Raw genomic sequence first — 25,377 nt, forward strand, 5'->3', positions numbered from 1 at the left:
GGAGCCGCCATTGGCTGAGGCCGCACGAGGGAATTATGCTGAACTACGCGGGGGCAGCAGCAGCTTTCGAGCAGGGCCAGTGGCGCAATGGATAACGCGTCTGACTACGGATCAGAAGATTCTAGGTTCGACTCCTGGCTGGCTCGGCTGCTCCTTTTTCGCCCCTTCTCAAATTTTTTTTTCTTTTGTGCTTTCAGCCGAGGATGCTGCCTACAGACCCCCCCACTTCTGTACTTACCCGCCACTTGTACATCTTTGCCCCCAGTGTGGGGGTCTCCAAACCTCTTAGGGCTGGGTGGTGTTACAGGGCTTCCTGCCCTTGGCAGCCCCCCAACTCAGGGACAGCTGCTGTCCACCTGGCCACCCTTTCTGATCCTGCAGGCTATGGGGTTTGGCAAGGACCAAACCGGGGGCACTTCCTGGCCAGTTCCCACCACATCCAGCTCTCTGGGTGTCATGCCCCAGGTTTGGGCAGCTTCTTGCCCCAGGGATGGGGAACTATAATTAGTTATTCCTATATATTTGCTTCATTTTAGCTGACAGCTCCAAGCTGCTGTGGTGCTGCTTGGCCAACATCCAGTCTTCGGGCATGAGGCATCTGGTAGCTGATAGCAGGGGCACCGTGGGAACACCACCCAAAACCCTCAAGAAACCCCTCCCCACCAATGCTGCAAAGGAGACTCCCATGCTGGGGTCAGAGCCTGCTCCCACATGCACCACATCCCTCCCCACACCCTCAGCCTGGGACCTGGGCCTCCCCAGAAGGATGCCAGAGCAGGACAGCCTCCAATGGAGCTGCAGCAAATACCAGCTGCCTGGAGTGGAAATTCCCAGGAACCCCACTGAGGTGGGGGGACAGGAGTAAGGAAGAAGTTGGGAAACCATCATTCCACAGCATAACTGCCCTCACTATGGACTCTGGGCAATGACAGTCATTGTAAGTTTAGGAAAGACATGACTCTGAGTGTTGCTTAAGATACTGTCTTTAATCACTGAAATCACAACAGGCCAGTGGCTACCGGTCTCCATTCTTTATAAATACTTAACAGCACAGAAGAAAAGAGGGCTGTGTTCACAGGAGGCTAAGGTTAGTTACACCAGCACAAATCCTAAAATACTCTCTCCTGGAGCCGAGCTTTGAAGGAAACATAAAATAACTAGTACCATTCAGTATCATTAGGTAGGCTCTGGATCTGCTTTCTGGATGCAGAAAGGCAGAGCCTGGGGGTGTGCCTGGGTCCCTGCCTGGCCCTGTTCCGCAGACCTGCTGCGTGGGGAGGAGGGTTGGGCTGGCAACTGCAGCCCTGTCATCCCTCCACCATGGCCGCAGGGCATTCCACAGGACTCTATGCCATGGATTTGCACGTGGGGACAGTTTCTTCCCATCTCCTGTTATGTCTGAGTGGGTTGCAGATGCACTGCCACACCAACTTCTGGCTGCCCTGGAAGAAAGCAGGGTAAGGATTTTTATTGCTCAGGAAAGCTTTGCTTCTCTTAGGAAAAGGGTGGGAGAGCAGTTCCAAGCTCTCTCTGGGCTCGTGACAGGAAGATGTCTGCCCAGTCAGCTTCAGTGAGGACAGCCAGGGCCACTGCAGCCAGCGAGCAGCAGGACACAGAAATGGAAAAGAAAAATGAACACACAAATGCTGTGCTATGATGAGAGATGCAAAGCCCTTCCCAGCTTCTCCCAGGGGCACTCACAGGATGGGGGAAAGGGAAGTGTATCTGCTCATGGCCCTTCCCTGCCTGCAGGTACTGACTCCAGGGGTAATGCCCAGTGATGAGGCCTGGGTCAACTTGGTGTTACATTCATGCACAGAAAATTGCTTAAAAGGCACCTACAAGCACTTGGCATGGGCACAGAGGTGTGAAAGGCAGGTGTGGAATGGGCAGCACCTGCCACACATCATCTGCATGGACACAGCTGCATACACCACCCCGAAAGTGAGCACATAGCAAGTGGTCAAGGCCCACATAGGATTTTTTTTTCCAAAAAAAAGATAATCCTTTCTTTGGAATGGCCAGCCAGACCCACGGCAGCTCTTGGAAACCCAGTTTTCCCCTTTCAAGGTTGCCACATCACACCTGATTGCTGATGAAACTCCATCATTTACAGACTAAGCAGCTATTCACTTCATAGTAAAAAGATCTAAAAAAAAAAAAAAAAGGCATTTAAATCTTGAAAGACTGTGAAAACGTTTTAAAAGCCCCCAAATGAAATTCAGAAACTGAAGAGCCACAGATCTTTTCAAACGCTCCTTACCAGAGTGTTAGAAACTGCTATTCCCTGTGTTTTAACATCAGGGCAGCTTCCCAAAATGCTTTGATCACAGGTGCTTCTTACACTTTAAATTACACAAAAATGTCTGCTGCTTCTGTAGCTGGGGCTTTCCCCCGGCTCTAATGCAAAAATCCCTATTTAAATGAGTTTCTGTGTTTTAAGCAATAGAAATTTAACAGCATGATCTGAATGAAAAAATCTTTTTAGCTCTGATTCCTGAAAGCAGGCTTCAGGGAATTCACTTGAATAACTATTTGCACGAGAGTTACTCATTAACAGCACAATGGGACTTCCAAGGGTCCCTTACTTTAAAGCCAGTCAGAAGAACTTGTTGGGGGAGGAACCAAGACTAACTTTTCATAGCACCTTTTCAGAGCTTCTTAATAAATTAAAAGACAACAAGATTCATGTGAACAGCAAAACCCAATGTGTATCAGCCAGGAGATAAGTGGAATTTAACATGTTTTTTGAAATTCTTCCGAAGAGGACACAAAGTCACACCTCCAGCTCCAGGGCTATCTCTCCCTCTGGGGGAGCTGCCTGAAGGCAGGCAGGGAGGGCTTGCAGCTCCACAGATGCCTGGTGGAGGGTCGGGAGGAGGAGAAGGTTCCCCCCTGTGCCGGATGCCCCTGCCTCCCCATGTGCCAGACCCACTGTCAGGCAGCTGCAGAGCTGGGGAAAATCAACAGGGACTCAGACACTCACAGCCTGGGAGAAATAATACTGAGCTTAAAGGAATTCGAACTCCCAGAGATAGAAGCAGTGCAAGTTAGCACACACAGGGGTGCAGGCAGTGCAGTAGATGCTTTAGCTTCAAAACCACAAGCTCACACTGTGGTTTCAAGAGCTTCACACTGTCACTTCCAGCTCTTTGTAAATACAGGAAAGGAGAGTGTTAGCATTAAATAATTTATAGGGGACCTTAAAACTGGAAGTAGGGCAGCCTTCATTTCCTCAGTGCTGAGGGATACAGGATGGCTGGCAGGAGTAAGAAGACACTGTGTGGGAGCAGAGGCCATACTCTCTGGTGATGCAAAGAGGGCTCCTGCAAGACATCTTGCACAAACTGCTGCCCTTGAGGCTTTCCATGAAGGAAAATTATCCTTCTCCCCATTCCCTTCTCTCCTGCTTATGTTGAGGTTTTGGGGAAGGCTGCAAGGCTGAGACAGAAGTTTAAACTGCAGTTTAAAAACAAAATACCAGTCCCACTAGTGTTTTCAGATCTTTAAAAAATGAAGGCCAAAAAATGTGTGCAAGGGCTTGATCTAAAAAATCAAGAGGTAGCAAAAGCATGGACTACATAGCAGCTGGTCTTTCAGAGGCAGCAACAGATGACCAAGGCTGGTATTTCCAGCTCACGTCAAAAAAACACTTTGGTATCTCGTTGCCTTCACTGCAAAAAGCAGCCCAGGGCACAGAACCACCTGCCCAGGACTATTTGAATTATTTACTAAGGATTGTGAGCTGGTGTTATTTTCCACCTCAGTCCCTTCAGACAGTCCTGAGATCACAGTCACACCTGGAACACCCCCTCTCTGCTTCAGCCTAGCTGTGCTGCAGGACACAAGCTGATGGGAGAGCACTATGGGATTTGACTGGCTGTTGTTGCCCTCAATCCATCCTGCTTGATGCAGCACTGCTTACAGCTCCCATCCCTTTCCTAACCAGCATTTCAAAGCTAAATTTAAGGCTCTAGGAGGGCTCACATATTTGGGGTCAATTTTACCTCCTCTAAAATCACAGGTAAAACTCTCAAAGGATATATTTCACAGTGCTAAAGTGCCCTCCCTCGAGCTTTCAGTCACTCACTGAAGGGATTCATGTCCCAAGCTACACCAAAGCTCTGGATGGCTCCCAGGCAGGACCAGCCTCCAGCCCCAAGCTGCCATCCCCATCCTGGAGAGCAGTGGAAACAGGCAGAGGCACTTGCAGCTGGATGGGGCAGAGGGCTGGATGGGCAGCTGGCACCATGAAACTCCAGGCCAGGCCCACCAAGCTCTGAGGCTGGGGCAGTTTCACATTTCAGCCACGGGAAGATGATTTACTAGCACAGGCAGAGACAGACAACTTGCTGCTACCTGACACCAGTGCTGCTCCAGATGGACACACGTTGCTGTCTGACTACATCAAGTGGAGGTCAAGCTACATCCCTGCTATTGGAAAAGAGGTTTGGTTGAATTGTAATGGGTTTTCAGCATGGGAACAGCATTTTGGGAGTCCCAGTGCCACGGCTCAGCTAATTTATTGTCATTTCCACACTGTAAAGTTCTTTAAGAATGTCATCCCATCCTTTGCCAGTCAGAACCAAATTTACATCTTCAGCACGATACATGAGGATTTAACTAATTTTCCACACAAAGAAAGAGCAGTTAAGATCCCCAACTGCATCTGAGGCTTTAAATTAAGAACTTTTTGTTAAACAAAAGTACCAGTACATGAGGGGCTGCACAGCTTTGGTAGGTACAGAACAGGCACTGCAGGCACACCTATCAGAAATGTAACACATCCCAGGGGAACAGATTGCTCTGACTATAAAGCAGGGAGCGGGGGAGTGGGAGGGTCAAGAAAAGAAACAATTTGCCTTCCTGCTTTCTCAGCAGAACGGAAAGTAAGGGCCAAACTCTCTAACCCCTTGCTCAGATAAGCTGTTATTATTCATAGGAGCAAATCTGTTTATGCCAACATACTCATCTGAGTTCAGGTTGTGGAGCTGGGCTCTAAATCCCTGCGTGACAAAGCCTTCATAACAATCCCAAGTTCACTCCCCAAGCTCTGAATAAGCACCACTATGAAATGGCTTTGTGCTGGGTAAACACTATGGAAAGGAATAGCCAGGCTGAGGGCTGAGCTGTGAGGTCAAACTGGAAAACTCAGGCAACTGTCTGTGTATGGACAGCTTTTTTCCAAAGTGATCTCTGTTTCCTTTCCAAATATGATCCACTATTCAGACTCTGACACAGCAGACTGGCCCCTATGTGTCATGCTGACACACAAGCCTGGGCCCCAAGTCATTGCAGTAGCTTAGCCTAGCTTGTTCCAGTTTTTTGTTCTGTTTGAAATGGGATGTTGGCCTCCAGTTGCCAGACAGCATTGCCTGGTTTGTGCTTGGAGAGCTGGTACTCTTACAGCCAGACTTGATACTGGAGTTCAGGGAATTAACTGAAAGTGTGCCATTTTGCACAGACCCCTTTCTTTTGTTTTCCTAAAGAATTAATAAAACAGAGTCTCTAAAAAGCTGGTACTAATAGGTTGGTGTCCTTCAGAGAACCTGGTGAAATGTGCTTTCAGGAAACAGTAGACTGATGGGATGTCCCCAGCAGGCAGGCAAGCCAGCCTCTGGCTTTTTAATTGTGCATGGCACAATCTGAGTTCATAGGCACGAGAGCAAATTGTGCTTTCACTGAAGAATCTTCCAAAACGAGCCTAGAGGAATCTCCAGGCAGCAGAAAAAGACATGTAAAAGTAAACTGATCAGTTTAGGTAACATGCCACATTCTTGGTCAAGTAGACATGGTTTGATGCAGCTGAAACCCAAAAGCATACAAACTTGGTGAATCCAGCAAAAATCTCTCATATCCTTTGACAGGAACATTGCTGACTGGCAAAAAACATGCACAGGAGATCAGCTGAAGGTGGGGAGAGGGGGATCATGTAACAACTCTTCTGTCCCAGCTTTCCAAAGCTGGCCATGATGACTAGTAGTGGTGCTGGTAGGCAGCTGCTGGGGTTGTGCCATTCTCTATGTGCTTCAGGTGACAGGAGTGACAAAGCAAATGTTCATCCAGTGGGTAGCAGCGGTGCCCATCTTCATCATTCAGCTCCATCCCACAGTCCTGCAAAGAGAGGCCATGCAAATTATTAGAGCTTTTGCTCATCTCCCAGGGTCACCTGGGGTCTGGCTTCTAGGAAAGTCATTTTGTGACAAGGACAGACAACACCCAGCCAACAGCTCCTTCCTAATAGGTCCAGCGTGTACCACAAGAAGAAAAACATCTGACACAGGCATTTTGATGGGCTGCCTTGTACAAATTTGTTCAAAGCAGTTTTATTGAATAAGCTTTATCTTGTGGTAAAGTACAAGCCTCTGTATTTTAAATATACTTGTGTCTCCTTACACTGTCAGGTAAGATTCACCTCTTCACATTACAGTTGTACTGATGTGAAGTTAGATTGTGGAGTCAGGGCCTCTCTTCTCTGTATTATAAGCACAGTGAGAAAAAACAACTATTTATTTTAATTCTCAATGCAGCAGAAGTATGGCAGCTTTCTGAGAAGCCCTGTACAGACTAAACGGGTTTTAAGAGCTGGCATCTCCTGGAATTTTTTCTTGTGCAGCCACATCCTTTCTCCAGCCTCAAAGATACATTCATTTCCCATGAGAGTGAAGGTAACTTACACCCCACAGGATCAGTCACCACCTTAGCATTTTTCAACAATCTGACTTGGAAATCAGATACACTGATGTGATCTGGAGCTGGTGGCTTCTGGAAGGCAGCAATAGACCTTACTAAGTCACCATGTTTCCTGCCAAGTTTGAAAAGCAACAATTAACTTGTTGCCTGTAACTTTATGGATAGCAAATGAAATTAGAACTGAAACCCATTGCTGCAAAAACTTTTGTCCTCAATCTGGAAACTCCTCAGTCACTGACAGAAAGAGTCTCACACTGCAAGATTTGAATTGCTCAGCTACTGATGCTCTAAGGCAGGAGATTTATTTCCATCTTAAAAACAATAGCAGTTATGACTATTAAGCACCCACTCCCTGAGAAACCTGCTGACCTACCTCACAGTGATAACATTCCACATGGTAATCCTTGTCCATGGACACAACCCGAATGGTCTCATCAGACCCCTGTGAGCATTGGAGCAAAGCAGAAATTACAAAGGATTACAGCAGGATCAGACACATGCACTCTGTAGATTGCTTCCTGCAACAAAATGAATGTTGAGGAAATGCATTTGGGCAGCTGGTTGGAGACCACAAATAAATCCTGCCACTTGCAGTTATTTTTACAGTAAAGCTTCATCATAGACTGACTGCAGATATCCTCTAAAATGTGATACCAGAAGTGTAAAAATGTTCTCTGTTTAACAGTAACATCTATCAGAAATCACAAATTAATCACTTGGTAATTTCAATACATCACATTTTTCAGCACTGTAAATTAGTTTTGCCTAAGATTCATCTCCAACTATTAAAATGTGTTAGTCTCAGAGTGGTCACACAGAGGACATTCATGAGTACCACCAGCATCTATTGACATAAAGGAAAATTCTCCTGAACATAAAACTAGTAGCAGCGTAATCCTGCAGGAGATGAAAAAAGCAGCCTGGCAGAGGAGCAATAAGCTTCACCAGTGAACAAAAGAAGGGTCACATCTCAAGAACAGAGCATGAGCTTAGACCAAAGGGTTGCACTCTGGAGGAAGCAACCATCTCTCCCCATCCACAAGCACATTTGTTTTGACACATGGTCAAGTGTGAAAGAGAGCAAGGCCTGACACTCCTCCTCCAAGAGGATATGGAATAAAAGGCTCTCACCTCAGATGGCAGAATGGGAAGTCCACACGCTGCACACTTTGGAGCTAAAACTCTGGAAGAGCAATGAGAAATTGAAGGCAAGTTATGGATCAACATAAAAAGAGAGGTCTGTATGTTCTCAGTGATAACATGTGAAATTGCTGCTGTAAAGTACTTATCCACAGGAAAGCTTTGCATCCTGAGATCATAAATTCATTTTAGCATGTATTTTAAGTAATGCTTGGCACACGTTGCTCAATCAGGCAAAAAGAGACCTTATATTTTACACTTAGTGCCAGAAAAAATACAAAATCTTCCTGTAAAATTATTGGCTGCTACTGTGAATTTGGGAAAGAAAATGAGGAGAGACTGAGCAGGACTGTCCCCAGAAAGATACATTAAAAGAAGTGGCAGCCTCTGGGCAGAAAAATTCTGAGAAAATATCACATGACTGCACAGCTTCTTAAGGTCTTATACCACAATAAATAATTAAATTAAATTGCAAGGAAATATTAATTATTTCGGAATAATGATGGCATACAAGGGCACTAATCTTGGCAACGGGATTGTAACAACTCTAGTCTTGGCACAACACAGAAGAGTTCCAAGGGCTGCCTGAGCAACACTTAATACTCTCCCTGCTCAGAAAATGGAGCAAGGACCAAAGCAAGCCAGAAGGATACACAAAATGTGTGCAGCTCTAATACCATAACTACCAGCCAAGAGCACAGCCATTTTATTTTACTGTTTAAATAAGAAGTGATTTTTAAAGTGGATTTATCCATTGTTTAATTTAGAACTGGCTAAAAGATTTGCTTTGCAGATTCAGTGGCGGTTCTTTAAAAGTCAAATTCAGCCCTTCAACTACTCAAAAAGTAAATCACATTGATTTCCACAGGCATTCACAGGCTTACCTTAAAGCAGACTAATTTTGTACATCACTGAACACTCAGGAGCACTCTTTCTCACTCTCTCTGCTTTGCAGAATGGGCAGAGAACCTCTGAAGCCCAGAGCTTATTTGGCTTCATCAGAGTTACACAAGAGTCAACAGCTGGATAAGAGGAGAGAGGAGGAATTTCTAGGGTTTAGCCCCATCCTCAAAACTTCTAACCCTGTCTCTATTTTACTAACCTGCACTCCTAACTAGCTGAAAAGCTAAATTAGAGGCTTGCTGCTTGGAACATCGCTGCTGTTTATTTTGCCCTTACTTGTGGTAATCCCTGACACAGTAGATTTTGTTTTCAGAGTCTACAGTGAACGGCACACCATCCAGACACTCGTTGCAGATGACGCATCGGAAGCAGCCCGGATGATATGATTTCCCTAGAGCCTGCAGGATCTGCAACAGAGCAAGAGAAAGGAAAAATGCACATGAAGAGCCAATGAGGAAGAAAATAGTAAACACACAGTTTTACACCAGATAATGCTGCATACTCGTCAGCAGGGCTGTGTCTTTTTTCACCTGTTTCATCTGAAAAATCAGTTAACAAGGATGGAAAGGGCAGCTGGAATCAATACACAGCACCTGGCTCTACAGATATTAATTATTAGCATGCGTATGAAAACAATTTAGAGACTCAGTCAAGGTGTTTAGCATGACAAAGGATAGAAGTGACAGAATTCAAAAGAAAGAAAATAATTTCTGAAGTCAACAAGTAGAGAATACTTAGCAAGATCACAAGGCAAGATGTACCAGCGGAACAAATGAAATACACTATTATATTCTCCACAAGAAGTTGAAACTAGTATTATTGCTAGGTTTTCATAATTCCTTACATACTGAAGGGCTTTGTACTTGCTTGCCTGGCTTTCTAATTAGCACAGACAATGGAAACTGTTGAACTCAACAGCTGCAATTCACTACCTGGAATACCATGGTCCGTCAGTAGAAGGATCAGACTTCTGAGTAGGAAGTTCCAATTATAATGCTTTCCAGTGTAAGCAGGCAAACAAAGATAATTACTGATAAGCATTAGAAAATGTTGGGAGGCATGCTGTGAACCAGATTCCTAATTTCTTTGCCTCAGCTGTAGCCTTACACCACCAGCTATACCAGTCTCCCTCTGAACTTCCTATAACTGAATGCTGACCCCCTGAGTGTTCCCCACCCCATGCACATCTGGAATGGATGGTACCTGCTGCAGGCTAATCCTGCTTCACAGATCTAAACTGAGGTCTGGATCACACACCCTGGGTCAAACCTGCTCCCCAGAGTATCAGTACCCACAAAAAAAAGACAAGAAAGTGACTTAATGCAGAATACACATGGGAAGTCACAGCTTGACTGCAGGAAAGAGAGGCTGAGAGAGCTCCACTGATGCCTCACAGCAAGGGAGGCAGAGCCACGACACTGCTGAGCAGGAAGCATCAACAGGATTACAAATACACTGTCCAGAGAAGTCCAAAAAAGGAATGAAAGACCTGGAGGCTCTGCTTTTCAACACCCACTGAAAACAGGCAGAGCAGTGTCTCTGCATGACGTACACTAGGGTGCCAGATTCACTTCCTTGAAAAAAATCAACAAATCAACAAAAGGCTCAGTGGATTTTCCTTCTGATACCAGGCTTACATGAGGCAAACTACCAGATGATAACAGACAGCATTGGATATGAATATATTTTTCTTTTGATGCATTCTTGTAAAAAGCTGTGGGAGTTTTTTCTCCTAAAGCAATTATCACTTACCATGTCCATTATCAAATGACCACAAATGAAACACCTGTCAGCCGATTGCTGGAAACCAGAATACTGCAAGGACAGAAAAGAATTCACTTAAAATTTCACAAGGCCACTCAAGCATAGACAACAGTGTACTGTGGAGTGCTATTTGCATATTTGTTATTGGTCCTTTTTCTGCGCTCCTTAGACAGAAAAACTAAATTTTACAATCTTTTTTCATTATATAAAGGTGTGGATGTGCTTCTAAGCGCCCAGGCTCAGAAACAGTACAAGTTCCTGTAACTTCCAAGTGCAAAATTTAACTTTAATTTAAAGTATAAAAATAAATACCATAAATGCACATGCAAATGAGACAGTTACTAATAAGACTTATTTACATGCTTATTTGACCACATGAATCTACAAGACAAGAACCTACTTGTGTTTATCACATACTTACGTTGCAGTATCTGTATATATAGGCCTGGAAAGCCAAATTTTTCTTTGGTTATATGGTTATAATTCTGTTGAAGATTCTCTAAGGTCAGTGGTATTGTTCCAGCTCCCTGGTAGGACAGCAATCAAGTCTGGCTCACTACAATTTTTTTGTGTTTTTCCTGAGATCTATTGATAAGGGACTGTCTATCATGCCCATGACATGCACCTTGGGCACAGCACATCATCTGTCTGAAGGAAATGCAAACTTGGAAAATGAAATATTTTAGGTGCATTTAATCCTTTTATTTTCATCCTACGTAGAATATAATAAGAAGAACAAAGATGACCTTACCTCTCTCTGACAGAAATCACTAGGATTCACCAATAAGTAAGCAAATACACCTTTTTCAAGTCTCAAGGAAGGCTTCATCTACCAGGACTCAGGGGCAGAAGGGTGCATGGATTTTTATCTGCACCAGCCAAGGAGAGGGGTGCAGATAAAAAAAAGGCTGAGGGGTCGCTTCATGCTTAGGTACACTCACACAAAATCCATTGAGGGCAACAGAAAGATAGCTATTAAGATATCTATTAGGTCTCATCACAAGAGTCAACTGGGTGCTTACCAGGAAGTCTTCTTCACAGAACACCTTTCCATTGACAAAATAAAAGGCTTTTCCTCTCAGCTTTCGACCTAAGGAAAAAACCACAGAGATAAGAAAAATATCAGCAGAGAGCAAGGAGAAAATGTGAGCAAAACCTGGCTGCTGAGAAGCAAACAACAATGAAGACATCCAAGGACAGATGTCACACAGCTGGAAAAGAGCACCTAACCCCAGCATGGGTCTTCCCAGACTCCAGCGTGCCAAACTCTCTTCCACTGGTGGTTGCTGACGAATGCCAGCTGGTGGATCTGGACAGAAGTCCCACCTTTGGGTAGGAAGTAGGAGCTTTGCAAGCCTGGACCATCTCCTGGCAGATTACCATGTGTTGTAACCCTGGGAAGAGTGAGGGAGGATGCACTGACTCATGCTGGAAAACACCCAGGGAAAGGAGCAAGGAGGAAAGAAGAAAGGGCATACAGAGAGTGACCTACACTTAATTCCTCAAAATGTCACGACCTTACTGTTTTGCTATGAGAAGCGGCTGCCAGACAAGGCACTGCAATACCCAAGCACTCGCTCTGCCCCAGCAGAGTGCAACACCAGAGCACTCAACAAGCTTCTCTGCTACCTACCAGCACATTTCTTACTGCAGCTGCCAACAAAAGCTTTGAAACTATTAAAAAAAAAAATCCAAATGTCATAATCAAGACAAGATGACAAAGTTTTTCCAAGAAAGGACTCTACATATGGAAAGGATTTGTATTTACTTCAGCTTTCATGTTTATGCCTCCCATTCACCGTCTGTTTTCAGTTCCATGTGATCATGGCAATGTTTGCTCACACTGCCACCACTCCTAAACTTCCCTTGAGAAAAAAGGGATAGGTTTTGTTTGTTTATAAAAAGCTGCCCCTACCTCTTTGCAGCCTGGTTTCCCTACTGAGCCCAGGGTTTGAAATGCAAGCCTGGCACTGGAATGGTTCTGCACTGGAGGCCCAAGCACGTGCCAGGAGACAGAGCCCAGGGCAGGGGAGCAGCACTGCCTGGGCACAGCTGGAGCAGGACCTGCTGCAGGCTGGTTTTGGATACCTACCAGGTACTGCTGGAAGGAAACTGGGTCTGAGACACTGGGGCCCAGAAGCCTCCTGCTTAACATGCTGAATGTGGCCAGTATAGTTAAAAAAGTGATTGTCATCTGCTGGGTGTATAGATGTGAACATCACATGGGACTGGACTGGGAGTCACCTTATGGTATGCACCTACCTGGCAGCCTTCAGCAAAGAACCACGCTGGCTGCAAAGCTTTAGGGAATGGACGAAGACGAGTAAACCCAAGAAACAAGTGGGCTTTCAAGAAACAAGTGTTACAGTCTTCTGCATACGCCAGAGGGCACCCTCAGGCTGGGAAACAACTCCTGCTGCCAATTTCTTCCTCTGCTGTTCTCAGCTTCTCCCTGTGCACTTTTGGGATGGACTGCTCCCAGTGTCTCTTCGAGGTAAGAAAGCACCTTCTTATCATACTATCGGGAAGGCAAGATGCAGGAAAAGCTCACTTCCCCAGGCTGCACTGGGAACTGTCCCGGTGGAGCACCTACCAAAATCAAGATGCTTCAGGGAAGCTCCAAAATTTTGCCAGTGAATTGAGCCAGACCAGCATTTCATCAGTAGTCCTTAGTGCCCAGTCTCAGGCAGTGGGGCAGGTGGAGGACAGGGCAGTGTGTTTTCTCAAGGAACAAGCCCCTGTTTGCATGTGCAGGAACTTTGGGGTTAAACTGTGAGCACTGCTCAGCTCTGTGTTTACTGGACCAGTGTAGGAGCCAAAAGCACATGGCCCCATCACAGTCACTGCCCCCCATTCTCTTCAAATCCCTGCTAGGGACAACCATGTAACCTGAAGGTCAGAGATGACCCAGGACACCAGCCCATCCTTGCATCAATGCAGACATTGGATAGGGCATGGAAGAAAACCTGACAATCCTGAAAGTGTCCCACTTTGATTTTTCTCATCCACCCTCTGTTGCCAAGGTTGCTGAAACTGAAACAGGACCCAGAGTTCAAAATAGAAAGTATCTAATCTGGGACACGTAATCTTTGTGATTCATAACCCAGGGTGTGTATTTGCATGATAACCCCACCTGTGTGTCTGCCTGTCCACAGGTAAGCCTGGCATGCTCACCAGCAGCTCTAGAGTCACAGTTTCCGAGGAGGGACAGGAGAGGCATGGGAATACCTGAGATTTGCACCACGTTTGTCAAGGGTGGTCCTAAGCAAGTTAACAACAAGCCCAATGCAGCAAGAAGTACTCCTGAAAATCTTCCACTGATTGAAATGCAACACTGGGATTTGGCACTCCCAAAAATGAAAAAAAACCAAAACCATGTAACTTTGGTTTTAAATTACATGGTAGCAAGGGCTCCAGTTCAGTGCAACGGGCAGGTGCCCAAGTGACTTTCCACCTGCATGCAATGTGTCTCCTTAAAGACAAGCTGACAGTAGTGAAGAAAAACATACACTTGGGGCCATGCAACAAGAAACACTTCTTTGGATGAAGGCCTGGTGCATGAGCAGCAGACATTCCAACAGAAGGGATGAGGTTTGGATCACTGCCACAATGCCATTCTTCCATGGTGACAAAAAAAGCATTTACCAGCCATTCTGCACCCAGGGTATTTTTAACATGGTGACATTAGCAGGTTAAGATTGATGGCAACAGACCTTCAGTGAAGGTGCCACAGCCAGCATGCTGTGTCTGGGCTTCTGCTGTAAACTCATTCAGCAGAGGGATAAACCCTTTGTAAAGGATTTATAATTTGGCTGTTGGTATTGTGTGAGTCCCTGAAGAGTTCCTGACGCCAAGAGCACTTTGAGGCAGGGCAGGGATGATTTAATTACTTTTGTTAGGGAAGAGGTAAGCATTTTAACTATTTTTGGTTCACCATGACTCTGTTTAAGCTCCTGACAGAAACATAAAACGAAATTAGCAAAACCCATGAGTAACCAGGTGCTCCCGCAGCCACTGTGGGAGTGGTTCATGCAAACACAGCCCATTTCTTCCCTGCTGCTCTCAACTCCTCCCTGTGCACTTCTGGGACGGACTTCTCCCAGTGCCTCTTTGAGATGAGGAAGCACTTTCTCATCATACAATTGGGAAGGCAAGATGCAGGAAAAGCTCACTTCCGAGGCTGCGCTGGGGACTGGCCCGGTGGAGCTGGGAAATGCATGTCCTTGCTGCAGCCACAGCAGTAACAGGAACAGCACTGGGACTGCCCCACAGTGCAGAGCAGGGTGGCAGCGACTTCTGTCCCTGCACTGAGCTCCCTGCCATGGGACAGTGCCTTGAACTAAACCAGGCCCTCTCAAAAGTGATGCTTCTGACTGTGCCTGCAGAGGCTGCACAGGTTTCATCTGAGCATGGAGATGCTGTTTTACTTTCACCAAAAGGAAAGACTGAGAAGTTAAATGGCATATAAGGAATCACATATTGATAAGTGCCTACTTTCAACATGTATCAAGATAAAATATCCTTTGACAAACCCAGAAATATTTAAGTGTGGTTAGCTGCTTTCAGGATCAATTGTTCTACTACATGTCTTATGCTGCTGGCTCCTGACTGCATTTCACTTTTACCTCATCCTGAATTTAGCTAATCTCACACCTGAAAAGATTCAGAAAATTAAAATTCTTTGGCATTTTAACTTTACTGTCTTCACTTGTTTTTACAAGCTATCTTGTTCATCTTTTGACAGGAAGTTTGAGCCCTGAGCTTTTATGTACTGCTCATCCCTCACATGTCTGTCTAGTCTGTTTAGCTGTGAGACCTTCAGGATGACCTCGAGGTCATTTCAGCACCAATTTCAAAATATTTCAAGCTTAGTCACTAGTGCCTTTGTGCTAAAATAAACACACTTTGCTTAGCAGCTGATAATAGGCATGCCATCAGGCTGCACTCCCAGGATGCCAGTGCTTTTGTCCACTGTTTTCTCAAATGATGGCTCTCTCCTTTTGAAGACCATGCAGAGAGACTTTAACCAGGGACTTGAAATGTCCCTGGCAAGGAGGATCCTGGGAGATGCGTGATTTGCTTGCTGGGGATTTGGACTTAACTTTCTCTTTTGAAGTTGCTTTTCCATTATTTATTAAAAACAATGGGGTCACAAACCTATGTTCAAAGACAAGAGATAGCTTGTCAATGCATACAACAGAACAGGGCCATGTCTGGATCCCAGGGCTCTATGGAGATATACAACCAGGATTGCTGCATTGCTGGAGAGGCAGTGTGAGGGCTTCACTTACTACTTATCTAAGCACTATGCAACTCCCTGTGGTATCTGCATAGCAGATGGGCAAAAATCACTGCTGACTGGCAGCTTCTCCTGGGTCCCTTCCACACTGACAGCCCTGGGCCTCTGTCATTACAAAAACCAGTGCTTTTTTAAGTGCCACAGCTGTAAAATAAATTTGGATATGTGATTACTGATGGCACGTTAAATTCAGCCAGCGTGTATGTTTTGGGAGCCCTCCGTGGACACTCTGCTGACAGGCAGTATGGTGTCCCACCATGTGCAGCAGACAAGGTCAGGCATCAGACAGCTCTGCTTCATTTCTGACATCTTTTCCATTTCTCTTGGCCACTGATAAAGCTGGATGCAGCACTCAGGCTGACACAGAAGCATCAGCATTTCCAATCTGCTCTAGAACTGAGCCTGCATGAAAGGGTCACTTCAATGGCTGTACATCCTCCAAGTCAGGCAAATGGCAGATAGCCCAGGACAGACCAAAGTCTTGCTCAAAGCATGGACAGGAGGATAGGATATCTGCAAGAAGAAACTGTGCTGTGACACAGTAACTCCGCTAGCAAGAAAGATGCTCAGTCTCTCTCAAGTACACCAGTTGTATGCTCTGTGCTCTCACCATACATTTGAGGCAGTAGGGAAAAAAGCAAACAAACTCAAGCAAAAGACTTGGCAGTTTTTTGCTATTAAAAAGTGTTGCTTTATTCCTCAAAACTCTCAGGAAATGATCTGATGCCTGAAAGCCAAAAACATGCACATGTAAGAAAGGCCAGCTGCCTCTAAAGGCAACACAAGCACAGGTGAGGGCGGAAATGGATCCCCAGCCAGAAACACTGCAAAACCACAGCACCCCACACAACTGAGCAACACCTCTCCTTTGCCATCAGGCAAACCACTGTAAGAAGATATTAATGAGTTCTTCATTTTAGGGAAAACCCATAGAAGTATCAAAATTCAGAGGTAAAATACAGTCACCCTGGGACAAAGCAGCACTTTTGATCCAGACAGTCCCTGCTCAGGAACTGGTTTTCATCCCAGTGCTCAGCCACTCTGCATCACTCTGGAGATGGCTGCCCAGCTCCCCAAAATGCACCAAAATTAGGTGGCTGTCAAGAGCTGGCCTCCCACCCTGTCACCCAGTGACTCATTGAAACACAGAGCCTCTGAGGAGGAAGGAGGGGGAGGCAATCTCTGTGACCTTGATGAATTAACTGCATGTTGAAACAATATGAGAAAGTAATTTTTAAATTTCTCTGGTTATGGAAAGGGCCTCATTACTTACTGAGATACTACTCAGAAAATTAGTCACAGTATCATTAAAACGTTGCAACAAAGCCACTAAAATCTTTACAGCACAAATTAATCCTATGCCTGTTCTTTACAGAAAACAGTACTTTGAAGGTGACATTATGAAATAGAAAGACTAGAAGGACTAGCAATTTATTCCACAAAAGATTTCAACCTTTTTTTCCTCCTCACATTGTCCTAATGATTTCAGACTTTCAGCCAGCACTAAAACATACAATTGACTGAAACCACTACTACGCTGGTAAATCCCTGACTGCATCCATCCCCTTGTGGAGCTGAACATCTGCACCTTTCCATCAAGGATATCTACTGAGGACACCTGATCCATGCCAAAGCCCCTCCAGCCCAGGCCTCATATCACTACTGCCCTGAAATCTGGTCAAGAGAGGAACAAGTACTGTCACCTTACTGTAAAAGCTGTCCTGGCTTTTCTCATCTATAGCAAGCACTTCTTGTGACAAACAAGAGGATTTTTCATCAGTGACCTGAGACTGAAGACAAAAAGTCAGCAAGAACATAACAACCATTTAGACTGAAGCAGAAAAATATACTGATTAATTACCTGTCCCCTAAACTGTAAATCCAAGCACCCCTGAATCTTTTCTGACATTATTTTTGCTAAAAAATCATACTGTTTACTATGCAGACTCTGGCATGATAATTTTACTGGAGTGATGCTGAGGGTGGATTACTGACAATGCTTTGCACTCTCCACTCCGAAGATTTGCACATTTCTCAAGTGAGTTGATTGGTGTGGTGGGTTTTTATCCAATTATAGGCACTAAGTTCTGTCTCCATCAGAAGAGATGGCAGTTTCTGCATCTGAAGACAACCATACACATACGTGTGGCCTTGGAGAAATCCACTCGGCAAGGCTTACTATCCTGCTGTCTGGGATTAAGTCACATGGGCAGAAAAAGGTGACTTTCTGCTTGCAAAGTTATGAAACTGTGCCAATAAAAACCAGGCCTTCTTTTTCTAGGAGTTACATACCAATACAGGACATGTTTATTCCACATGATTAGCCCAAAGACACCAAGAGCTGCATTGCTGTAAGTAGCCATGCTTCGTAGTCACTGCGGCAAGACTAATTAGGCCAAGTAGAGAGTTATGCTTGCAGAAAACACTGCTTTGATAGCTTAGCTACCTAGTGTAGTAAATGACCCTTGATACCTCTAAACACAACTATGTTGTGAAATATTAAATATAAAATATATACAGACAGAGGGTGGCAAGAGGCAGCCAGCCTGTGTGATTTCAAAGTCTGCCCCTGGAACAGCAGTCTGTTAACCTCTGCACTGATATCAACATTAATCTGAGCTTGCAAAAATAGAAAAGAAAAATAAAGTAATGTGGTGATGTTCACATGTCAAAGACTGAATTCTGTAATCTAGTAAAGGTTTCCAACCTTTTTTTCTGTAATCTATGCAACCATTTTCTGTAATCTGTGCAAGGCTTCCAACTCTTTGCAGCAAGGAGTCAAAATCTGGTCCTCACTTTGGCACTCGTGTTGTAGTTCAACATCAAGCACTCCTTTCAAATCAACTTGCAATCAGTTCTTCCTTTCTGACTTCCTTCCTCATTTACTGATTTCCTTCCCAGCCATCTCCAACATTTCCCTTGCACTTTTTTAGCTTTCAGATTTCCCCTTGAGGACCAAGTGGTTCAAGTGCAAGACTCTTCTGCTCTAAACTACACTTCCAGCAGAGCATAAAGGTCTGTTTTCCAGGCAACCTGTGGCATTTGGATACAAGCCTGGCTGAACCCAAGAGAAAACACTAAAACTTAACACAAAAGGTTAGAGTGATACAGTCTAGCTAAAAGTATATAATTTGTAAGGTCTCTTTACTAAATTTGGACCTATTTACTAATAGGTCTCTTTACCTAAATTGTAAATATCAACACCTGGAGACACATGTATCTTTTTATACCTCTGAGGAGGTACAAATTAGTGATTTAATTTAAATGTGTAATAAACCATTTGATAGCTACAACTTTTTGCCCAACAAGCTGCAAAAAAACCCCCAAACCCCAAGGCGGAAACAGACACCTTGAGACTGCAGGAAACAGCTCAAGGCGTTTGGAGGCCTTTTTTTTTTTTAACCTACTTTCATAGCCCTCCTGTAAAGTAATATAATTTATTACTAATCCTGCAGAAAGAGCCTGAAGCTTTTTTCTTCTCCCTCTCTGCAAAAGACTGCCTTGTTTGTGCCTCTGCCCTGTAACAAACAAGAAGATAAACGAGACATTTATGCCAAAGTAATAATTATAAATCTGTTGTTTTGACCTCCAAGCCAAATTTTCTGCATTACATGCCACTGGCTCAGATAAGACAGTACATTTTTTTCCTGCCAACTGAACCCTGTAGTGTCTGCATAGCCCTGTTCAACAAACTGCTCTATCATTTATCTCTGAACATATGTGTATTGGGAAGCTGAAGGAAATTTGGCACTATATGGGGTATCATCCCCATACCTAACCCCTTGCTTCTTAGACCCTCTTGATTTTCTGTGTCGGGGAAGCCAATGCACATTTGGACACAAATCCAGCTAGGAGCAAAATTAGAAATCCTTGCTCAAATGAAAACAGCAGGACAGTGGTTATAAATATCTAGAGGACAATATGCTTTACCTTAATAGGTAATTTTGTATATTTTATTTATTGGAGTGGGGGATATTCAGTGTTTCACCAGGGAAGAAATTTTAGGACTGAAATCAGGGGCAACCTTGACTTCTCAAAGTCAAGTTTGTACTGGATGGTGTCCAAGATGAACTCCACTTGACCTTAAAAGCACTACTTACTTTTCAACTAGAAACCAGAGTTTCAACACAGACTGCTCAAGATGCGCTTTGCAGCTAGAAAGACAACACCAAATAAGTATTTATTTTTCTGGCAGACAGAAATGGCCTCATCACATTTCCTGCAGTGACACACGTGACAGAAAGCCTGCAGAGGGGCATGTGTCCTCTCTGAATGAACGACAGAGTGTGTGCCCTTTATCCCCACAGCAACTGATGGTCTGTGGAGCTGGGAGATTACTTTGGGCTACAAAAGGTGGGATTCCTCTCGAGTGGGTTTCCTCCCTGAGTGCAGGGCAGGTTGTCCTGTACCTCCCCAGACAGCCACAGTGCAGAGGTTTGATGAAGCAGAAAGTCAGCCCAGAGCAGGTAAGGCCACAAAGCCCTGGAGCAAGCGAACAGGGGCAGTGCAGGAAACCATCCCCTGCACTGAAGGGTTTCTTGCAAACATTGCTGCTTGTAGAGGTCTGTGCACATGAGGGAAAACACCCACTACTGTGGGGGCCAACCTCTGGCACCATTCTTTTTGGAGTGCTGGGAATCCCATGACACCACAAACCTTCCCCTCCATCCATGCCATCCTGCCAGCTGCCACTGCCTCCAGTTTCCATTTTAGTATGGCCACTGCCACAATAGGAAGGACTTTATCTTCCATGACTACTCTCCTAAATATAACAAGCTGAATTAGGCTCTCACTTACATGCCCATGACTTGCATTCGCCTTTTCTACCTTGTTTTGAAACACAGTCTTTTCTACTGAGGGAAATGTCATCATTGCTCCCACACCCCTTTCTTTCCCCACCTCCCCATAATTTTCACTAGCCTTGTTTTTTAATTTTACTTTCAGTTTGAAACCCTTTGCCCCAGCACATCTACTCAGCACATTTCTCAGTTACAGCTTGGGTAAGAGAGAAAATGGGCTTCACTTTGCTGAACTTGGCTTCTTTCCATCTTTCTAAGTCTCACCTGACATCCACACCTTTTCATCTTGCACTGGAAACATTTGGAAAGGGTTGACTTTTAAAATAAGCAGCAAATCGCTATCCTTTCAACCCTCACCAACCCATCTCATTAGAAATGGGATTAAGTTAATTTTTAACCAAACACAGACAAACAAACAGACGTAACCAAGGATACCTCTGCAACCACAACTACTTTTCCAGCACTGGTCTCCAAATAAAGATTGTAAAATTCATTTTAAAAGGAGGATCAAAAGTGTTTCTTTCTAAAGCACCAGTTGCATGGTAGTAATTTTAGAAATTTAAGACAGCTCAAACCTGCTGCTGGATTATTTTTAACAGGAGCTTTGGGTGCAAGGGCAGTTCAGAGACTGCCTCGCCCTAGAAGGTGAGAGGTAACTGAAGCAAAGCCTTGGCTGCAGCCAGGAAACCTCTCCACGGGAGAAGATAAATTAATTTCAAATTAATGTCTAAGAAAGGACAGAAGAGTGAGCAGCTGACTTCTGAGCCTCTAGGAAACTGCCACTAAATGCAAAAAACACTTTCTCTTGTCAGTTTTCCTATTTTCGGTCAGATGATGGTGAAATACTCTACTAAAAACAGAGGTGAGGCAGGGCAGCTGGTGTAGGACAGCTGGGAAATGGGCATAGTTCACGGCTCAGCTATTATTAAAAAGCATTAACATCTTTCTATATTTATTCCAATTTTACAGCTCCAAATAAAACACATGTAGTCCTGATGAGTTTATAACTCTAAATACAACTCAGGAGGAAAAACCCTCAGTCTCATCTGGGAAAACCAAACTCATATATACAAAAGCAGCAGAAGATTATTATTTTTTCTGCCACCACATATACAACTACACTTCTAAAAATACACTACTACTGCTGGAGTTAAACACAACAAAACAGAAAAACCACTGTCTTACAAACACAGCCACGGTTTAAAATCAAGTGGCCAGTGCTTCATTCCAGCTCCATCACAGACCTCCTGGAAAATCCAAGGAGGATTTTTCCTCCTGGAAAAGCTGCTCAGGAGGATCCATACATTGCTGTACAGCCCAGCAAACTCCAGATGTGGGTCTGACAAAGTAACCCACAGGGAGCTCAGCAGGGCCCGCTGAACTATTAACTGTGCTTCTTGGGTAGATTTCACAGGGCTCACCATCACTGCTCCCAGCCTGATACCTTTGCAGAGTAACCAGTTCCCTCCCTGGAAAAATCATAAACCAAGCTGGCAGAGACATGCCCCTTATCTCAGGGCATGGCTGCATTTCCCTGGAGAAAGAGCAAGCAAGACGTGTAACCTGGGACATTCATGCACTTACATGCTTTAACTGGAGGTATTTCAGAGGTACAAAATGATTTTAGCAAGTAAAAGGTAATGCACGCAGCGAAAACGCTGCCACTGGATTTACCCTGCAGCAGCTCCATCTGGAAAGTAAAGCCTGCTGAGACAAAAAACATGCCAGCTAAGGCATTTTCTCTGCCACTTTGAAGAAATACTCTCGTAAGAAAATGTGGCTATAACAGAGAGGCAGAGGAATGAAAACAACCATCCCCCATACCAGAAGGCAGAAGCCTGGCACAATCCAAAATATCATTTCTACATGCCTTGCAACAATCCATTCAAAAACAAACAGCAAGCAGCACCACCACCAAGTCATAGAGCTGCAGCAGACTCCAGCTGGGAGATAGTTTAGTAACTGCTTTCTTTTCTCCCCCCTTTACACCAGAAAAATGTCAAGCCTGAAGAGTTTGCTGCAGGGCCTGGCACCAGGGATACTCAGGAATCAGATAAGGCCAAGGATACTCACTGCAGGCTCCACAGGTGAAGCAGCTGTCATGGTAGAGGTTGCCCATGGCTTGGCAAGCTTGGTTTGCTCCATACACGCCCTTGCTGCACTTCACACAGGTACCTGGGGGAGAGAAGAGAGGTCACAAGTGGGACCCAACAGGGTGCCTGGGGACACTGGCTGGGTGACAACACATTTAGCTTGTCATGGTGGCTGAACAGCTTAGGACCACTGAAGCCACATGATGTAGGTGACATCACTGTCACCTGCCCAGAGAGGTGCTGTTAACAGAAGTCATGACAGCCATCAAACCTCCATGGTGAAAGACTTCTGCAAAAATATAAACTGCACAAGAACAGTTCTGTCCTTCCTTCCTTCTCCCATCCTTCCTGACAACCTTTATATACATCTAAATCTGCTTAAGGACCTTAAGGATCCTCACAAAAGCAGTGAGTATCAGTAAGGGGTGCTCAGAGCTCTTCACAGACAATAGTTTCTGGCAATTATTGTATAAGCTTGTTGGTCACAACTGATGTGAGGAAAACACAGCTCTTTACTTACCTCCTTTAAATCATCCATTTCAGACCCCAGTTGTGCCTGCTGAAGACCCTAATGGTTCCCCAGCAAAACAGAGCCAGACTACCTGACATGTACCTCTCTTAACAAGGAAATGGGACATCAAGCCAGTTTAACTTACTTCAGGCATTGCCCTGCTATTGTGACAGGCTGTTTTTAAAGCAGCACCATCCTTTAATTACCTCTAACTGAGAAACTTGAATCTCTGTTTAAGCAAATAAATGAAGAAGGGACAGTGTGAAGGAAAAACAGATTATGTGTTCCTGTCTCTGGTCTGTAGCAACTCTAATGTGACTTCACCTTTCACCATTACCAGACCTATTAATCCTGGCTCTTAAAATCCCTCCTCAAGGTCTGTGAGTCACACCTCACTCCTACTGGCCCAGGAGGAGGAACAGCATAATCCTGCGGGAGATCCTTAGTTATGCTGAGGATGGTAAACAAAATTTCACTTCTTTTGTGGCACTGCAAGCTCCAGAGTAACTGAAAAAGTCTGGAGAAAGTTAGGAAGAAGTCCACTGTGCTTACAACAGCACTGAAAAGTAACTCAATTCTGGCAGCATCAGGCTTGCACTGCCAGGGTGAGTAAGAATTTCTTCCTGCAGCTGATAGCCCTGGCGGTCAGTTTTCACACTACAGGGATAAAACCACTCAGGAGTCCTTTGCAGTAGCACACACACGGCTGCTGAAAAGCAGACACTTGGTTTCCCCAGGTTTTTGCAGAGCAGACCTGGCTCTCTGTGCTGCAGCTGCCTGTGTGCATCCAACCAGCACACTGAAAGCCGTCCTAGAGCTGTGCCAAGCCCCACTGCACTCAGAGCCAGAGTCCACACTGACACAAACCTGCAGAGAAGGCTGCAAAGAATAATTAGTTACTTTGTTTTGTCCAAATCCTACACGAATGAAATGCTCACTTGGCTGTGGGTCCACCCCAGCACTCAGGCTGGCACCAAGAGAGCAAAACTTTCTGGCTTTTTTTGAATTGAGCAGGTTTATCTCGTTTATTGAAAGAAACATTTTAAGAAAGATAAATCATACAGGCATTAGAAAAAGGAAAATAGAGTCAAGGCAAAGATAAGAAAAAATTGGTTTTTCAAATGGATGTGCTCTTCCAGGAATGCACACATTCAGCAGCAGCCTGAATTTCTGTGCAATGATCTGACACAAGAGCTAACGACTCAAAATTCCCTCTTGAGTACAGCAATGTCGAGCAGAAAGTTTAGAGAGCAGAAAACCTGCCAATTTTCCACGACACCCACCAGGCTTTCCACAGAGCCAACGTATTTATTGCACTGCAAGTGCTGCATTTTCCCCTTCTCTGTGCCAATGAGTGGCTGCTCCAGAAAATCTCACCAGCATGCTCCGATTTCCTCCTCTCCACAAAGCAGCCGGGTGACACTGACTGCGGATGAGCAGCAAGAAGAAGCAGGAGGCAGAAGACACAGCAGCTGAGTGCAGGCACAACGCCCAGTAAAGATGCTGGCAGGCATAAGCCACTATTAAGTAGGCTAAGGCAAACCCTATGGAGGGCAGAAATTGCCCCTGCCATCTCCTGTCTATCCCATTACGCTTCAGAGCACAGGCACTGCCCCTCTGGCTTCCCAACAGGACAGATCCTGCAGGAGCTGTCAAGGCTCTCACATCTGTACCAAAATCTTCCTCCACCTCCCACCCCTCAACCATCCCAACCACTCTTCCACCTTCCTTTCAGTCCAGGTTCCATTTCACCCCCTGATTAACCCTTTCACCTGCTTCTTTCGATATTTAGGCCCCTAAAAAAATGGAAAATAAAGTCATGGAGTGAAAGGGCTTTTAAAATACATTGACAAGGTTTTTTGTAAAAACTGTAATGCGCTAAAATACTCAACTATGTCATAACCAGACATGCTATAAATATCCATACATATCCTGTGCCAAGGTTGACAATTGAAAAATGGCATTATGGCACATCTGAATCTAGTTTATGTTCTTACATGTATCTGCTAAATCTTACTTGAAAGCCTATTAAATCTCACTAGCAAGTGAAATTACTCTCTAAATAAACCTTTGCTCTTTCCAGATATAATATTCTGAAGTATTTTAACCAACATACTTGAGCCTTCATCTCTGACACTCAGCACACCTGGCCTGAAAGGTGTGGGGTGGGGGGGG

At 44.7% G+C, this 25,377-nt stretch overlaps 1 protein-coding gene, 1 long non-coding RNA gene and 1 other non-coding gene across 3 annotated transcripts in view; 1 reads left to right on the forward strand and 2 right to left on the reverse strand.

The window, feature by feature from the left end:
• The first annotated feature begins 73 nt into the window (after positions 1-73).
• Positions 74-146, forward strand: TRNAR-ACG. Its single transcript has one exon. It is a non-coding gene; the product is annotated as a tRNA-Arg (tRNA).
• Positions 147-965: 819 nt separating this feature from the next.
• LOC115948212 lies at positions 966-5,193 on the reverse strand. The gene is made up of 2 exons (XR_004082057.1): positions 3,763-5,193; positions 966-3,635 (listed from the first exon to the last, which is right to left on the reverse strand). It is a non-coding gene; the product is annotated as an uncharacterized LOC115948212 (long non-coding RNA).
• A 12-nt stretch (positions 5,194-5,205) lies between these two features.
• The window catches only part of LIMD1 (LIM domains containing 1), a 27,425-nt gene continuing 7,253 nt past the window's right edge, over positions 5,206-25,377 (reverse strand). Inside the window, exons 2-8 of the mRNA XM_031059391.1 lie at positions 22,672-22,773; positions 11,523-11,590; positions 10,489-10,551; positions 9,013-9,143; positions 7,825-7,876; positions 7,067-7,135; positions 5,206-6,114 (exon numbers count right to left, since the gene is read on the reverse strand). Coding sequence (XP_030915251.1) covers positions 5,977-6,114; positions 7,067-7,135; positions 7,825-7,876; positions 9,013-9,143; positions 10,489-10,551; positions 11,523-11,590; positions 22,672-22,773 — 623 coding nt within the window. The 3' untranslated portion in view covers positions 5,206-5,976. The remainder of the gene's footprint in view (positions 6,115-7,066; positions 7,136-7,824; positions 7,877-9,012; positions 9,144-10,488; positions 10,552-11,522; positions 11,591-22,671; positions 22,774-25,377) is intronic.

The sequence above is a fragment of the Geospiza fortis genome, unplaced genomic scaffold (assembly GCF_000277835.1).
Source record: "Geospiza fortis unplaced genomic scaffold, GeoFor_1.0 scaffold346, whole genome shotgun sequence".
NCBI lineage: Eukaryota > Metazoa > Chordata > Aves > Passeriformes > Thraupidae > Geospiza > Geospiza fortis.